Here is an 18,648-nt window from a genome sequence, read left to right as displayed (position 1 = left end):
GCCAGAGCCCAAGTACTCACTGCAGAGCGGAGTATGACCAGAAAGAGGTCTGAACATAATCCCTTCTAGATCTGTTGTCTTCTGGGACTACTGTGTCTTCTAAGAGCTGTTGAAGTCAAGAGGTTAAACATTTTATTCTCTAATTTGCACTGAGGAAGCAAAATCCTGAGCACACCTTAGTTTCTTGTTTACAGGTATCAGAAGGTAGGGGAAAAACTTCTCTGGTGTCCAGTGGCTTAGACTCTCAGCTTCCACTGCAGGGGGCACAGGGTCCATCCCTGTTCAGGGGATTAAAGTCCCACAAGGAAGCACACAGCCAAAAAAAAATTAGATAAGAAGGAAAGGGAAATGCAGCATTAGACTGTCAGAATTTCTAGCAATACACTTGTGATTTTGTCAATTTTAGATGATGGCCTGGGAAAGATACTGCCACTCATTATAAACCAAAAGGAATCTGATAATCAGGGATAACTAACAAAATTTTAAAGAAGACTCTATAAAAATTGCAAATGGTGGCTATGCCTGATATTAGGTGTTGGAATCCATAATATTATAAAAAGGGTTTGGGAAATGTCATTGTTTTGTTAACTTGCGACAAGTTCCAAAGGCACAGATGGCTTAAGAGTCTTGCTTTTTCCAATTATTAGTAAGACAGTCACCGAAAAACATGCGATCTGTTGACCAAGTCATTCTTTACATTAAAGGCTTGGCTTATTCATCCAATGCTTAAGCAAACTTATAAAAGTAATTCAAACCAATACCACTGCTTTTTATTATATTACTGTATTATTATTACTGCTTTTTTGATTAGCCTTGGTGGTAGTGAAGCCCTTATTGCCCAACTGGTACTGATTAAAAGCAAATCACTTCCAAAAGCCAAATATACATATATTCAATACATATATGAGCAAATATATATATTTGAGTACTTGTAAGGAATTAGTAGTTAGCAACTGGCTTAATAAGGAAAATAAAAGATTAAGGAACTGTGTATCTAGCTGTTTAAAAGTTGAATATTATTTCAATTAATTCAATCGTTTTAAAAACCATGAAAAATATATTTCCAAGTTGATAGAGAAAACTTTCAAATTAATTACTTGCACACTCATCAGCTTGTCTTTTTTTTGATGATTACAAATCAGCACTTTGCCAATTGCTGGGGTTAGATTTAAATACATCTTTACTCAGATAAGCACTCAATGTCACCACCCCCCAAACAAATAGGCCTTTAGCACCATCAGAAAACTAGCAGGGCACCTCGCATGAAAAGCAAACCCAAGTTTTTAATTCTATTTTACAAAATGTATATTACAATAATGTATACACAATTTTTAAAAATACAGAGCACTCACACCCATGTATTCTACCAAAGAAAAAAAGAAAGTCTACTTCATGCATGCACACACAGTACACTAAGCATAAACGCATTTACAAGACAGGAAGGCAGCTCTGTATTAAGCATACACAGGTAAGAGATACTGTAACTTCATCCTAACAGGACAGACTTACTAAGGTTAAGGAAGTGAGGACTAAACCTAAAGTATAACCCAATTCTATTTTTTCTTACATTGTTTTCCCTCAAAGTCGCCCAGAAAGGGGGGAATCAATCAAAACTATTCCAAGATGCATTAATGAAATCTACAACATAATAGGGAGGAAAAAAGTAAAGCAATAAAAGCATTGCGTCCCTAGGACTAGAGATGCGAAAAGTAACCTGGAAATTTCCTAATTTTATTCTAAGAATGTGTCCATCCTATGCCGCCGAGTGGGGAAGGCTACGGCTCCACAGCGCAGATCACTGGGCGTCTCATTCCGACCGGGCCGCGCGACCTAACTGGCCATCTGGAAGGGCTCAGGCTGGAAGCCGAAGAGCCTTTGGCCGTAGGGCTCGGTCTCTGCCGGCAGCTTCGCGCCCGCAAACGGAAGGTAGTGGTCTCGGCCGAAGTGCTCACAGTGGAGACTGACCCAGTCCCGTTCCGAGCCGAATCGTTCAGCCTCGGCCAGGATGCGGGTCAGAGCCATGATGTAGCTTAGCGCCATCTGCAGGGTCTCGTACTTGGACAACTTTTTATCCTGGCCCCACTGGGGCACCACCCTGCGCAAGCGGTCGAAGGCCGTGTTGAGCCCCTGCATGCGGCGGCGCTCGCGCGCGTTTGCCGCTAGGCGCCTGCGCGCCGCGCTCTCCAGTCGCCCGGCCCCGGCGCACGTGCCCGCGCACTCGGCTCCACCCGCGCAAGGGGGCGCGGCACGCGCTCCCGCCGCCGTGTTGCAGGGCTTGCAGGACTTCATTCCCCGCCGGCAGGAGGGAGGCGCCGAGCTCTCGGGTCCTTTCAAGAGTTGTGCGTGGCTGCTGTATGAACCCGCTCTGCAATTTGGCTCTTCCTAGCAAATAAGTCATACACAAAGCAACTACGTGGAATGGAAGTTTGCAGTGGGGAGTGCGGGGTTCCGCCTTGTGTCCTATTGGATAACCAGATAGATGTCTCTTCACTTGCCAAAATTTAGAGGAAATTGAGAGGTAAAAGAGAAAGTCATTTTCCCAGTGTTAAGTTGCAAAAGAGAAGGGAACTTTCCTGCAGCAGAATTGGTGTGGCTGGTTCGAGAAAGGTCTCTGGGAAAACCGGAGACTTCTGGAAGACAAAATCTTTTCCGAAGCTCAGATAGGAAAGGAGCGCTTCTTCCGCAGTAGCTGTGGGAGAGTGCTGGATCAATCTTTGAAGGAGGAGAATTTATAGCAGAAGGCTGAAGGAGGGAACAGGTGGTGGCAGGTGGGCGGGCGTCCCTCGGCTTCCATCTCAGCACCTTCCTACCCTGGGAACCGCAGGGGGGAAGGGGGACGACGCACAGCAAAATCCTGACATCACCGGCTTCGTCTGTTGGAAGTTTCTCCAAAGCTATGTCCAGCATTAACTAACACACCATCTGGAGTGGCCGGTCTGTGCCCAAAAGAATAACAGGGTGGGGGTGGGGGAGAATTTGGTTCATCTTTTTCCATATCAGTGTGCAGCTTACAGATCAAAAATTGAACCATAGTTTTTAAATGATTAGAAATCACTTTGGTGATTAGGTTGGTTTTGTGTGAATATGTTGGTCTTGGATTTGTAAGATATATAGACGTTCAGTGATAGAAATTTTTGCTTTGTCAAGATGTGTGGCAATTTCTCACAATGCTGACTGAATATATTCTCATTTTATTTTAGTTATTAACTAAGTTGGGACAGACAGCAGGTCATAACATTATTTCAGACATGGAATTTTACTGTGCAAATAATTTGGCTGTTTTCTGAAGAATAATTTAGTATAGCATATCAAAAGATATTGGTGTGCTCACAGACACAGAAAACAAACTTGTGGTTACCAAAGGGCATGTGGAGGGTGATAAATTAGGAGTTTGGAATTAACATATACACACTATTATATATAAAACAGACAAATAACAAGGACCTACTGTATAGCACAGGGAACTTAGAATAATCTAAGTGGAAAAGAATCTGAAAAAGAATGTATATATACAAATATATATGAACTGAATTACTTTGCAGCACACGTAAAATTAACACATTATAAATTAACTATACTTCAATCAAAAATGGTTTAAAAAACAGATTAACATATATGTAAAAATGTATATTATTTTACTATATAATTGGATTGCATGAGTTTGGATACTTAGGCAAATTCAGAATTTATAGCACATTCCCCCAACACAGGTTTATAAATATTTGGGGGATGTATATTGAGATGATAATTATTTCATTTGACTTTTAAATCTAATAAAACTAATCATGATGCACATATATATGCAAAATGAAAACATGTAAGTAGTTTGTGAAGTGTTTGTTTTTTTTTTTTTGCCCATGCCTTGTGGCATGTGGGATCTTAGTTCCCCAACCAGGGATGGACCAGGGATCAAACCCATGCCCTCTGCAGTGGAAGCGCAGAGTCTTAACCACTGGAACACCAGGGAATCTGATTTGTGAAGTTTTAAAAAATAATTCCTAATGGAAGACTTTTTCCCCCACCTCATAAAGTTGTAAGTATCTCATACTACTTCCCTGTTTCAGTTGTATCAATTGTCCTCAGAAACAATAATGAAACATGATTTCCACTCTTGCTAATGAGGAGCTGATTTGTAGAGAAATTGCTAACTTGATTCTCTTATCTCAGCTTCTTTCTAGCTCTTAAGGAAGAGTCAAGTGGCAAATAAACCAGTTTCAAATAGATTCAAGCCAGAATCATTTCTGAATTCTTTAGGAAGACCAAGTATGTTCTTTCTCCTTTTGAGATATGGATTATGTTGGCATTATTCTCATTTATTTTTGTTTAATCAAATTAGTAACAAGTTCCCACAAATCAGGAGTCTTTTAACTGTGTCTTCTCTTACCATTGCTTGAGACTAAAACCCCTTTGTGACTGCCCTGACTCCAAGTCCTGTCTTCCCATAAATAGTTGATTAATCCCCAGCTGAAGCAATGACAATGAAATGAAGCTGAGTAACATGAAGACAATAGAATTCAATTGAACATTAATGATCTGCAACATGACAGATGTTGAACACAGACTTTTGCATGGAGCCACTCAGCTCTATTACTCTGATTCTTAACAGTCTTGGTCAGGAATAGCACTCCTATGACAGGAAAGACTGTGTTTAGTCATCAAAATGTCGAATACAATTCTCAGAGTTTTCATGGAAATCAGCCTGACTAATGCTATTATTTCTCATGTTCATTTATCTCATCCTTCCCCCAAGGAGCCTCCTCTATGCTACTCTTAGGAACTTTTCCCTTAAAAAACACTGTTTTGGACACTACTGACCAAAACGTTAATGAGATGTATGATTTTGCAGGCCATGTATTCAGGGTTGGTGATATAATTGCCTGTGCACCAAGAGAATTGTAAACACAACTTGAAGAGAAAAAGGAAGTCTGGCAGCATGCACACAGCTCAGCTATGCTGGAATATAAACTAACAGATACGTGACGTGAAATTGATCCAATAATAGCATTGCTGCAACAAAGGGCAGTAGAAAGTATACAGTCATTTATTTCTCAAATGTATTTTGAAGGACAATTTATTAGTACTACAAAGATGCTTCTGGGGAAAAAGAATTCTGCTGTCAGTAAATTTGGGAAACACATTTGCCATAACCTACTTAGAGAGTCATAAAGCAAAATTGCTATACTAAAATTTCTGAGCAGCGCTGGAGCAAAGAAACTTTCTGACTCCAGAGTTTCCTAAACCTTCTTGAACACAGAACCCTTTTTTCTACAAAGTTCTGTTAACAAAGTTCCTCAGAATACACGTTTTCAAACCTCCTCTAATACCTTCCATTTATTTTATAGAGGACTGAAATCCAGACACTAAACAATAGGTGCAAAGATGCTGAGCAACTTAACGACTGAATTAAAACAAGAAGTCACATCTCCTGTAGCCACTGATTTCAGAGGTTTTAAAACTAGAATCACTTAGTACAAGCTCCTCAGCTTATATTGGGGCAGTTGAAATCCACTAATGCTTTCCCAAAGTCAGCAGTCACTAGTAAAAGTTTCAGGAATAGAATTAGAAATTTTGTGCTTAAAGGATGGTGTCATTTATTTCATAACACTGGTATCTAGCACAGTGCCTAGAAAATAGCAAGTAATAAGCAACCCAGGCTGAATGGCTGAACAAAAGTTACTTAAATGATAGTTAGATAGATGCTAATCAGAATGAGTGCATTCCTGGTGAAAATGACTCTGACAAATAATTTACATTTCCTTACTTTGTAAAGATCACACACTAGATCCACATTTTAAATCCACAATTGATTCTTTCTTATCAAAAAACACATCCTTAGCCATTTAAGCCAAAAGAACATGCCTGTCAGACTAATATCTATTGTGTTTCTATACTGAGGGCATGATCTTACCAAGGGAATTGGCAGTTACTATATGTCTAGAGTTGGCCAGAAATCAAAACTGGCAGATGGAGATGAGACAGAGGGGATGATAGGAAGAGCTTATACCAGTAGGAGTAGAAAGCTAGGAGAAACATTGTTTTAAAAGTAAAAGATCAATGATTAGAAATTATTGTATAAAATGGATAGAATAGGTTAAAGGATAAACATTCTTTTATTACCCAAAATTATGTGTTAATTTTTTAAATAAACACTCTCCAAAGAGACATGCAATTAAAAGGAAGAGAGAAGAACACTTTTTCATTCTGAATTTGCAAACAAAATAAGGAAAATGAGGAACAGGGCTTCCTTCTGGAGAGAGTAGCAACTGGGGGACTTTGAGGCCCTGAAAAACTTCAGAGATGAGCCAGCAAAGGCTTAAACGGATGGTGAAGTTGAGGTCCACTTATATTTCAAAAAAAGATCAGAAGTGCAAGGTCTTCAAAATTCTTGTTATTTTATAAAGTGCTATGTAATTACCAAGGGCGGGGTGGGGGAAGCCTGCAAAAGGATTTATATGTTTAGAGAAAGGAAAGGAGAGGCAACGATTTACATCTCTGTCCTTTGTCTCTGAAAGATCCAGGGATGAGAAAACCCAGGTTTCTCATGGAGGGCAGAAACTAAGAAGGGGCAGAGACAAATCATGCGGCCAAAAGAGAGATTGAAAAAAAAAAAAATGGGATGCTCTGTCCTAGACTCCAGAAATGATCATTTACCTTCAGAAAATACAGGTTCACTAAATCACCAGCTGATTCTCCAACCCTCAGTTACTTTACACACTGTTTGAGAATTCTGGCTTGGGACCCTGACTTAGTTTCTAGTCGCCAGGAGCTGAATGACTTATAGGGTTTGGACTCTGGATGATGGATCTTAGCCTCCTCTTAGCTTCTTTGAAGTCAATTTAGAATCCTGGATCTCCTTTCAACTATGTGCTCTCACACAAATCACTTCTCTGATTTCTCCAAGTACAAAGTAGAATCATAATACGTACCTTACAGGGCAGCAGTGAGTATTAAATCAAGTCTTATGAAATAAAGAACTCTGCCTGGTCCCTAAGAAAGTCACTCTTTTGGGAGGCAGAGTGGGAGCGAGACTCAAGAGGGAGAGGATATGTGTATACACATAGCTGATTCACATTGTGTACAGCAGAAACTAACACAACACTGTAAAGCAATTATGCTCCAATAAGTAAATATTTTTTTTAAAAAAGGTCACTCTTTAAATGACAGCTAATACTACATATTCTGGATAGTTTTTACAAGTGATAACAAAAATGAACTAATCACTTTCTACAGCTTTTGATTTCAGTGAATAATTTTTTAACCCTTTACACATAAAGCTACAATTAAGCATGACGTGAATTCCAACTGTGTGATCTTGAACAATTTACCTAACCTCTCTAAGCCTTTTACCTTATCTGTGTTGTTGCTGTTGTTTAGTCACTAAATTGTGTCTGACTCTTTTGTGGCCCCATGGATTGTAGCCCACCAGGCTTCAACAACAACCTTGTCTGTAAGGAAGGTTAATAATAGAAAGATCTTACAGAATTGATATGACAATTGAGTTAGTTACCCTTTGTAATGTGCTTAGACCTATGCCTGGCATACAATTTAATGCGATATAGATGCTTGTTTAGATAAATAAAATCACTTCTTGCAGTTATCCAGGATGCAGACCAGCTACCTCTCCTTCTCTCATCTTTGCTTTATTTCCCTGATCTTCAGTGCTTGACCCACAGAGTGATCAGGGACAAGGAGAAGAAGGTAAATTCAAAGGAGTTCCTTCTGCCTTTCACATTGGAGCCAGCTAAGTTTGAATATCACAGACAGAAGCCAAAAAAATGCTCCCCAGGCCTTACTAGGTAGCAGATTTTGTGGTTTCATTGTAGTTTGAGGCTCAGTCTCTCACTGACAGACACATATTTTAAAGTGTTAACTTTCAGGAGATGCTCCACCTTTCCAGTGACTGAAATATTTGCATTCAGCCTTCCCAGGTGGCGGCACAGTGATAAAGAATCCACCACCTGCCAATGTAGGAGATGCAGGAGATTCAGATTCCATTGCTGGGTTGGGAAGATGCCCTGGAGAAGGAAATGGCAACGCAGTATTCTTGCCCGAGAAATTCCATGGACGGAGGAACCTGGCAGGCTACAGTCCATGTGGTCACAAAGAGTCGGATACGACTGATATGACAAACACAAAATATTTGCATTCACTTCCCCAGGTCCTTCCCTTCCTCGCACTGAGGTATTTGAGAAGACAAATCAATAATCATGATGCTTCTTTTCATGAATGCAGATGCAGAACCCAGAGAATCAGTTTCAGGGATGTGCTGGACTGTTCTGTGTTAAACTTGGCCAGGAAGCTATGTTTCTCATAATGCCTTTCCCTGTGTGATTCTGGGTTTGAGTTAGGCAAAAGTGAATCTGTATGAGCTTTGGGAGGCAGAAGTGAAGCCACCATGCTCTGAAGATCACTGTAGGTCAAAGGCTGTGAGAGATAGACACAAAGGTACCGGTAGATTCCAGCACCTCGCTCTTGTCTTTGCTCTTCCTCATTGTGTATCCAGTGCTCCCTCCTGATCGCCAGCAAGATCTCCTGATCTGCTGACCAAGAGCAGCCTCAGGCCTACAATCAGATGCTTCACGTGAACTCAGAGACGGTGGCCACGGAGAACTGACTTCTGCATCAGTGCTCCCACCTGGTCTTACTCCAGCAGCTAGAGGCACTTGGCTTCCAGACTCCCTTGCAAGCTCTGACTCATTCAGCCCAGCCAGGCTGCTTAACGACTGTTCTCTCATCCTCCAACAATCCTTTTTGGACTTTTACATCCCTAGCTCCTTCCCCAGTTGTGTAAGGCCTCATCCTTACAATAAATTTCTTCTTCCCTAACACAGTGGCTCTACTTTCCTAGGTGAATCTTGACTAATACAAGAAATCTTTCCTCTGACCACAGAGAGGCCATGGGACCTATCCCTCCTTCCCGTTGGAGACCCTCCAGGCCGGTGCCCCACTGTGTGTCCACCAGAATTAGAGCTTTTGACTCTTAGACAGTAATTACTATTTTCATCTGTTCAGCCCTGTACCACGCAACATTAAGAAAAAGGTAGTGTTCAGCCTAAAGGAATGTACATCTACTTGTGGAGATCCAATGCACATCAAGAAACTATCCTGAGGGACTTCTCTGTTAAGTGGTTAAGAATTCATCTTGCAGAGCAGGGGACACAAGTTCCGTCCCTGGTCGGGGAATTAAGATCCCATATGCTAAGGGGCAGCTAGGCCTGCCAGCTGCAACTGTTAAGCCTGCGGCTCAAGAGCCTTCAAGCCATAACTAGAGAGAAGCCTGCTCGCCACAAGCAAGAACCTGTGCAGCACAACTAAGACCTGTTGCAGCCAAATAAACAAACAAATATTAAAAAGAAATGAAAAGAGGGACTTCCCTGGTGGTTCAGTGGTTAAGACCCTGTGCTTCCACTGCAGGGGGCACAGGTTTGATCCCTGGTCTGGGAACTAAGATCCCACATGCTGTGTGGTGCAACCTAAATAAATAAAAATACTTTAAAAAAAAAAAAAGAAAGAAATGAAACTACACTGAGTAGTAAACCAGAGTCCTGCTCCCCAAGAAGGGCACAGGATAGTCCATTAGAGTTAGAGGAAATGATTAGAAATTTTGTTGACCCTCATTTTATGTCATTCTTTTCATTTCTATCTCCAGGTATGTTTTATAGAATACAAAATATAAATACATATATTTATACATGAGTATGTACCGATTTTTTAATTAATTACTTTATTTATTTTTAGCTGTGCTGGGTCTTCACTGCTGCTCAGGCTCTTGTCTAGTTGTGGCAGGCAGGGGTCACTCTCTAGTCGCCGTACACAGGCTTCTCACGTTGCAGAGCATGGGCTCTAGAGCACAGGCTCAGTAGTTGTGGGACACAGGCTTAGTTGCTCAGAGGCAGGCAGGATCTTTCCAGATCAGGGATCAAACCCTTCTCTCCTGCATTGTCGGGCAGATTCTTTACCACTGAGCCACCAGGGAAGCCCGTGTGTAGGTGCATGCTCAGTCACTCAGTCATGTCTGACTCTGCAACCCCGTGGACTGTAGCCCACCAGGCTCCTCTGTCCATGGAATTTTCCAGGCAAGAATACTGGAGTGGGTTGCCATTTCCAGGGGCTCTTCCTGACCCAGAAATTGAACCTTTGTCTCCTGCATTGGCAGACGGATTCTTTACCACTGAGTCACTTGGAAAGACCACATCAATGGTTTTATTTTTACTGATAGGAACATGTGAGTGGGAAAATTGGGCTCATCCTTTTAGGCATGGGGTAGTACACAATTAGTACCATTAGGAGCTCAGAGCAGGGAGATGCCACTGTGCTCTGGAGATAAGGATTTCAGCTGGTGGCCACACCTCTCTGACATCACTTCTTACTGCTGCCCCTCAAAAGGCTGCTCCTCCTCCACTGCCCACTCACCCACACCTTGGGGCTTCTTCACGGGTTGCTCCCGAATTCACAAATGCCACTGTCCCAGACCTTCCCTGGCTGGCTCCATTGGATCATCCAGCTCCTGTTCTATCCATGTTGTATGTCCTTAGTTGTTTGTTTGGAAATTCCTGGAATTCAGGGGCTTCCTCTCTTCTGTTCCTAGTTGTATCTCAGTATTTAATGAATTGTGTCTAGCATATTATAGATGCTCAATAAATACTGGTTGAAGGAAACAAGGAGAAAAAGGGAGGAGGAAAAGGTGTATGGAAGGACCCCACACACAAAGGGAGAATAGACACTTTCCCCCTCGCATCACAGCCCTTTTTCCTCCTGCTAATAGGACTCTTTTGGGGGAAACTGTGCCGTCCAAATCCCATGGACGGAGGAGCCTGGTGGGCTGCTGTCTATGGGGTCGCACAGAGTCGGACACGACTGAAGCGACTTAGCAGCAGCAGCAGCAGTGCCGTCCAAAGGCAGGGACCACAGGCCTGCTGCTTTTGTTTCTGCTCTGAAATCGTGGTATCTGCTGTTTCACAGTGAGCAGGTGGCTTACTCCCCCAAAGGGTGGCTCTCACTGCAACCCAGCTTTCAGGCAGTACCTGAGTCAGCACAGAGTTAGAGCTCAGAAGCCCTTCTGGCCCAGACCAGCCGCTGATGCTGGCTCCCTGCCCCGGGGGAAGCGAATTTCTGTTGATTCCAGTTGGTGCCGATTTTTTGTTTCCTTGTGCAATTTCAGGACCTTGGCTGCACAAGTTATTCTAAATGTTCAGACCCCTGGGTCCTTGAATTTTGGCAGTATGTTCCTGTCTCTCCTCACCATCATGTTCGAGTCCTGCTTCCCTGCCTGCTTCTGACATCCCAAGTCGGGAGCAAAATGATATCATGCCTCGCTGACCAGACATCTGTACCCTAGATCCCTAGGCTTTAAGTGGAGTCCAACATTGGTAGCCATAATAATACATACTTTTTTCTATTCATCTGGCAACCATATACCAACTTATTCCATCGTTTCAAACTAATTTTCATTCATTTATTCAACATGTATTTATTGTACTTACTATGTGCAAGGTACTGTTGTAGGCCCTAGAAAGAACTGACGACATTAAAAAAATCTCTACATTCATGAATATTTAAAACTGGTTTTATTGCTATCTTTTTATAAAAAGAAAAAAGAGAAAGAAGTGGGGACATAATTCATAACAGTAGCAGTGTGTGTCTTCAGATGATGGTGGGTAGCATCACTGCTCTGGAGTCAAGGAGGTGACCCAGTTCAATCAAACTACCATGTCTGCTGCTGAGTTCCCATAAGCTAATTCCATCCTTTTCTGGTTTTATCCAAGACCTGCCTAGAGACAGACCTAGCTGCTTCCCCATGGTCTGATCCCAGGCCCTTTATCTACTGTGTGGGGAGGAGAGGAAGAGTGGGAGACAGACAAATGCAAGGCATTGGAGTCCTCAACCAGGAAGCTCCATGAGAGAAGGCTGTGAGTGCTAACTTATGACATGGAAACATGAAAACTGCAAAAAGTTGGTGGAGGTTTTGGTAAATTATGTGACGTCTAATAAGCTAAAGTAAGACCACTGATGATCTGAGAGGCTCCTGCAGAAGTGAGGATGGGTTGTGCCAAGAGAAGCTCTTTGGGAGGAGGCTGGTCATGCACTCTATGGCCAGAAAAGAAGAGAAATTGAACTGGTCCTAACAAGGTCTCATATCTTTAGCTCTGTTACAAAATTACCCACCCCTCGGTGACATCCTATGGAAACCTCCCTATTTGAGGAGGCTAGAAAAGGGGCTCTGATCTCATGCTCAGGGATTTTGGCCAGCTTCAAAGTTGTCACTGATAAATGGACCCAAACTGACATGTGGATCCTCAGAGGAAGCCTTTTTCAGAAGATGAGACCAGAGCCTTCCTAGTCTGAGTGTGTGTGTGTGTGTGTGTGTGTGTGTGCTCAGTTGTGTCCAACTCTTTGCCACCCCATGGACTATAGCTTGCTAAGCTCCTCTGTCTATGGGATTTTCCACACAAGAATACTGGAGTGGGTTGCTATTTTCTACTCCAGGGGATCTTCCTGACACAGGGATTGAACGCATGTCCCTTGTGTCTCCTGCATTGGCAGCCCTATTCTTTACCAACTGTGCCACCTGGAAAGCCCCTCCTAGCCTGAATTAGTGTCCAAATGTGGATCAGAGGCATGCAACCCATGGAAGAAGCCATTTCTAGTAATAACTGTAAGAAACCCATGGCTTGCTTCACTAGATGATTCACACAGCTGAGGTTATTTCAATTAATCACTGAAGGTAATGTTATAATTCATTTTTTTTAAATGTACTTAGCACAAATGTACAAGTTTGTGCAGCTTAGATGAGCCAGGGACCTTTTTTCAGAGACATTTTAGCACTTGAAAAATTAACACTCCAGTGTCACCTATTCTTAAGAAAGTGCACTTAGTCATTTTGTGTAGGCACAAATTTAAATCCCAAGTTACTAGACGTAGATGTAAATCACTTAGCCAAGGAGTAGGTCCAGCTGGCTGACCACCTGGCATGCACATCTCCATGCAACCTTATAGCTCTTGTGGCTGAAAATGCCTTTCATGGGGGATATTTTATGTTATGATGATATTCTCAAGGTTGAAGAACCCAAAGATTTTGGATTAAACCATTTGAAAACATCACAGCCTTACTGTACAAAACTCATCCCTCTCTGCTTTTTTTTTTTTTTTTTTCAAGTTTTCAGTAGGAAAGACCACTTAAGGTTCTTGCAGCAGAAAAAAAAAAAAAAAAGGAACCAGTCTTTAAGCAAAAAGGATGTATGAGCTGATATGAGGAGCAGCTCACTAAATCAAACGAAGCAGGACTTCTCTGGCCATCCAGTGGTTAAGATTCTGAGCTTCCACTGCCAGCTCAGGTTTGATCCCTGGTTGGGGACCTAAGATTCCACATGCCCACGAGGTATAGCCAAAACAAAACAAAAAGCCTGCTTAAATCAAAGAAAGCTTAGACAACCCTTTCTCTGGCAGGATGCAAATGAAAGTGACCTGGGACCTTAGCTGCCGCTGCTTTTGGCCCTGGAGCATTATCATGAGATGACTCTGCTCCAACTCACTTGTCTATTACAGTCAAGTTTTCAAATACCCGGGAGAGAGAATTGAACTGACCAACCCGTCGGGCATGTCTACGAGTTTTGACAGTGTGTTCCTGTCTCTCCTCACCATCATGTTCGAGTCCTGCTTCGATGGACACGAACATGGTCCCTTGGAGACTGGTTGTGAGCTAGAAGCCACTGCAGTTTGTGTCTGTTAGATAAAGAGTGACCCTTTCATCCTGCCCCCAATAATGCAGATCCAGAGGAAACTGTAGATGAAGGAAAAAAGGAATCAGGCGTCTCATGGAAATTTTGATTCTGGCCATTATACGGTTCTCTGCCAACCACTGCTCTCTATTCATCAGGGAGAACTGGCACTTCCTCCCCTGTTCTCCTCACCCAGCCTCACTCAGAAGCAGGGCTTCTCGCCCCTGTGCCCTTTTCGTCTATTGTAATAAAACTGGCTCTGATGCAGGAGAGCAGAGCTTAGGGTTCATATGGCCAGGCAGGCTCTTACACCATCAGAGTGTCCAGCCCTGAAGAAAGTAACTGCATCCTCAGCTACACAAACGTTTTTCTCCCACATGAGTCAGCATCTGATCTTGATTATCCAAATCTCTCCTGAGGATGATCCACATGAGAAACACAACAGAAGTCGTCGCCATGGCTGTTGCTGGGTTCCCTGGAGTGCTGGTTCTAGCAGGAGTGAGGATTGGCATAAAATGTTTCTAAAGCAACAACCCATACATTTCAGGGTGAACCAAAATATAGCATTGTGCTTGGATCTTTATCTCTCTTTTTGAAAAAATAAGGACTAATGAGTCAGAACAAGAGAGAAATGAGCAAGTTAAAGAATTTACATATAACTTTAAGACGGTGGAGTTCAATGGTAAAATGTTAAAATTCAAGATTTTAAAACCAGCACTGCTCACTCAAGTCTTCTGTTCCTGACTATTTTAACATGTCTATCTTGTTTATGGGCTTCCCGGGTGGCACTAGTGGTAAAGAATCTGTGCGCAACACCGGAGACTCGGGTTTGATCCCTGAGTTGGGAAGATCTCGAGGAGGACATGGCAACCCACTCTAGTATTCTTGTCTGGAGAATCCCACGGACAGAGGAGCTTGGTGAGCTACAGCCCACAGGGTCATAAAGAGTCAGACACTACTGAAGTGACTTAGCATGCACACATGCATGCTGTTCATATCTGGCCAGAATTGTCATTATTATCCTTATTGTCATTTTTAATACCCAAGATGGAGTAAAATTACATCCATGTGCCAGACACTATACTAAAAACTTTTAACATACTATCTGTTTCCTTAATAATTATTTATTTTTGGCTGTGCTGGGTCTTCATTGAGCACATGGGCTTTCTCAAATTGCATCGAAACCAAGCACCTTGGCCCAGCCCACTTGCCTGAGTTGTGTCCTAACAGGAGGTCCCAATAAGGAACGTGGTGCTGCTTAGCAAACTAACCAGGAGAATTTAGGAGGGACGAAAAGACAGAGGAGACGATCAACCTCCCGGAGTCTTTCTCACTGGAATCAATCTTGGCTGAGAGATGCACGTGCAAGAAGGAAGGATCCCGAGTCAGACTACGGGCCAAGAAAGAGGATTGGCCAAAGACAACCTGTAAGCGAATCGAATTCCCATAAAACCTGAGACTGTGAGCCACATACTGAATTAGTTCTCCTGTATTCCCTTAACCTGCTGCTCTCTGCCCAGTGCCCTTTCCAATAAAGTCTCTTGCTTTGTCAGCACATGTATCTCCTCTGACAATTCATTTCAGAGTGTTAGACAAGAGCCCACTCTTGAGTCCTGAAGGGGTCCATCCCCCTTCCTGTCACAGGAACCTCCAGGCCTTGGAATAAATAGTGGCCTGATAGCTAGGCTCCAAACTAGCCTCTAGTAAACAGACTTTAATTTAGCTTATCGATGGGCAGTGAAGACATCAGACTCCATCGGAACAACCCTGGGAGGATGCTCTGAGCTCTGCCCTACCTATTAGGAGCTGTAAGTTTGTGCAAACAGCCATAAAATTAAACCCGCCCAGGGAGGGACATTGATTTCCAATTGGCACAGTTTGCCAGATGCTGTTTGGTCTAAGAATTGCTTGAACTCTACTAGTGACGCCACCTGCCCTTGGCTTTGCAGGGTGTGTTCCCAGCAGGGAAGGCCCCCCTACTCCTACTTGCTGCTGGAACTTGGGCTGAAGGCATGGTGGGCTCCCCATATGTTGCAGGGGAGAGGCCAGCCACGCCCTGGGATGGATTCACCCTCTTATCCAACTCTGGGGCTAAAGCTGCCCCCAAGAGATTACAGACGCTCCCACCCGCAACTAATTAAATAGGTGGCCTCCTGCTGCTAAAAGAGAATGAGGGCGGAAAAATAGCCAGGACCTAGAAACCACTGATGCGTGCCTAAGCAGTCTCTAATGGGTCAGGGTGGTTCTATGCCTGAGACCTGGCATTCTGTAGTCTCCGCTGACTTTGTAGTTTTCAAATTTTATAGCTCATAAGGTGTATCATAGAAGCTTTATACAGTATTTAAAATAATATTGCCTATTAATAAGCACATCTTGCAATCATTATTATTATATACCAACCCTTGTGTTAAAACATTGGAATAAAAGTAACTATTCAAACATAATATTTTTTCTCATGGGACAACCTGAAGAAGATTCTACCACCTTACACACACACACACACACACAAAGAGGAGGCTTCTGGATTCGAAGCTAAGGTCTGCCTAAATTACCTAAATCTAAATGTTTATGCAATTATAAGTTTAGATGAAAACTAAAATCATGGTTTGGATTAAGGAAAGAAACCATTTAGAGTTTTTCAGGAGTTCAGCCCTCAAGCAAGTTATTATTAGTTGTTCTGTTTTCCATTCTGTTTTTGCCAAAAATCGTTTAGAAGGAAAGAGGACCTGAGATGCAAAGAGGAAGACAGTTGTAATCATAGGAAATTGGACTAAATTAAAATGATACTAAGTCACAGCACAACTTGGCCTCTTTGCCACCAACTTTTGACATTCTAATTAGGGTAAATGGTTATGCAAATCTAGTCAGTTACTCATTTCTCCCCCAGCCTGAGTGCCTTGTGATTGTTTAAGTGAGGACTGTTGATGGCATAATTAAAGCTCTCCTAAAAATTAATTGGGAATTGGCGAACAGCCTCCAAAGATGCCCTAATTTGTGGGCAGCCCAGCACAGCTGTCCTTTTGTCCAGCCCACCACCAGGACGCCTCGAATTTCCCCATCATGTATAATAGAATGTGACACTTGAGATGTTCTCAAGCCTCAGTCCACAGGACAGAGTGGAAGATGCAGACTGGCAGGAGTCTGCCACATCCAGGGTTGCCTCCTAGGCATGTTCAGCTGAGGAAACACGGTTTCAGGTGACCCCAAATATGGAGCACAGAACTCCTGGGTTTGGGGAACATTTATGAAACAGAATTGGTCGTGATAAACGTTGAAGCTGCATAGTGGGTGCAAAGGGTGGGGAGCAGCAGGGAAGAAGGCCAAGGTAGTAACTATTGTCTGTGCTTTTGTGCATGCTTGAAATTGTCTATAATAATAAAAAAATTAATGTGTATATTACTGTTAAATTAATTAAAGGAGGAGGCCCTTAGACTCAGGTGGTTTTCATGTCTTAGCTACATAAGCAAACCAAAAGCTAAGTCCATGGACGCTGCCAGGGTAGGAAATCAAAACCTAAGGACAACCAATCCCAAACAGCCAACTAGACTTTCCCATACAATGCCTGAGCTGTAGCCAATTAAATAATTTCCTTGCTCTGCTTTAGCGTCTTCTTGACAATAAAGCCTTGCCCCTAGTCCCTGTCAGGGAAATGCTCCTAACCACTTCTGGTTTGGCACTGTCAGATTGGAAGAGATTTTTGCTCAAATGGGACTTCCCTGGTGGTTCAGATAGTAAAGAATCTGCCTGCAATGCAGGAGACCCTGGTTTGAGCCCTGGGTCAAGAAAATTCCTTAGGGAAGGGAATGGCTACCCACTCTAGTATTCTTGCCTGGGGAATGCCATGGACAGAGGAGCCTGATGGGCTATAGTCCATGGAGTCAGAAAGAGTCGGACACAACTGAGTAACTGATACTTTCACTTTCTTTCACTTTGCTCAGATAAACTCTTAAATTTTAAAGATACGCTCCAGTGTATCCTTTAATGCTACGAAGAAATAACATCTATCATGAGGAGGAAGTTCTTAGTAGCAAAAGTCAACTTATGGTTATTCTCTGAAAGGAGAACAGTCATAGAGTACCTAATCCTTTAACATGACTCTTAACATTACTTCTTCTCACATTAAACACATTGCCACAACCCACTTTTACCCTCCCCAGTTAGGCATTCATGGGCTTAGGTTTTGGTTTCCGTATGTAGCTAAGTTATGGAAGGATGAACAAAGACTGAGAAGAGACCAGGAGAGAAATAGATCCAATTGAGAGACAGAAGAGGGGAAACTGGCTGAGAGGGTGAGAAGAGTGAGACCTCCAGATGTCCATCTAGATGATAACTGAGAGTTGATTATGAATTAATTCTACATCATTGTTGGGCTGCACCCTGCAGGCTTGCAAGCCCTGTACTGGCCCAGCTTCAAGAAAGCCTGGAGTCAGCAGCAGTGACATCAATGGTTTGGTGGATGGGGGGATCTTACACGTCTGAATTAAGGTCCTGGAGTGAAACCCCACTCTGTGCGACTGGTGTTGGACAAGATGGCAGCAGTCTTGGCTCCTGGGGAGAGGGCCAGGGAATTGAGGTCAGGTTGGTTCATTGGTTACTGGGGAAACTAGCAGAAGAGCACAGCCCTCATGGCCCTCTTGAGAAGCTAGCAGGTGGAAAAGTTCTGATCTAAAGGTTAGAACAATCACTAGCTGGGATCTGGGTCAAGTATGTAGGAAGGTCAATCATGAGAGCAGATGCAGGTGAAGGGGGCACTGGTCGAGCAGGGGGTGTACAGAGAGCAAGAGATGAGCCATCATAAGTGGTCTGGGTGACCTGACTATACCCTCATAAAAGAAAAAAAATACAATCGCATTGACTTTAAAATAACTCAAGTAAATACTCTTAAATTTAAAAAATAAAAAGTGCCTGATAGTCAAGGGACAAATTCTCT

The 18,648-nt window shown here is 42.8% G+C and overlaps 1 protein-coding gene and 1 long non-coding RNA gene across 2 annotated transcripts; one reads left to right on the top strand and one right to left on the bottom strand.

Moving 5' to 3' along the window:
- Window positions 1–1,162: 1,162 nt before the first annotated feature.
- Window positions 1,163–2,814, bottom strand: ATOH7 (atonal bHLH transcription factor 7). Its single transcript, XM_086382762.1, has one exon. The coding sequence runs from the start codon at window positions 2,287–2,289 to the stop codon at window positions 1,831–1,833; it is 459 nt and encodes a 152-aa protein (XP_086238888.1). The 5' UTR covers window positions 2,290–2,814; the 3' UTR covers window positions 1,163–1,830.
- Window positions 2,815–3,883: 1,069 nt separating this feature from the next.
- Window positions 3,884–8,104, top strand: LOC147343018 (uncharacterized). Its single transcript, XR_015157113.1, has 2 exons — window positions 3,884–4,033; window positions 7,920–8,104. It is a non-coding gene; the product is annotated as an uncharacterized LOC147343018 (long non-coding RNA).
- Window positions 8,105–18,648: the final 10,544 nt, after the last annotated feature.

This window comes from Bos grunniens, chromosome 28 (genome assembly GCF_055505025.1).
Source record: "Bos grunniens cultivar Pamir isolate PY7600 chromosome 28, Bosgru_T2T1.0, whole genome shotgun sequence".
NCBI lineage: Eukaryota > Metazoa > Chordata > Mammalia > Artiodactyla > Bovidae > Bos > Bos grunniens.
The sequence above is the reverse complement of the archived record's forward strand: the minus strand, read 5'-3'. Positions and strand labels throughout refer to the sequence as shown.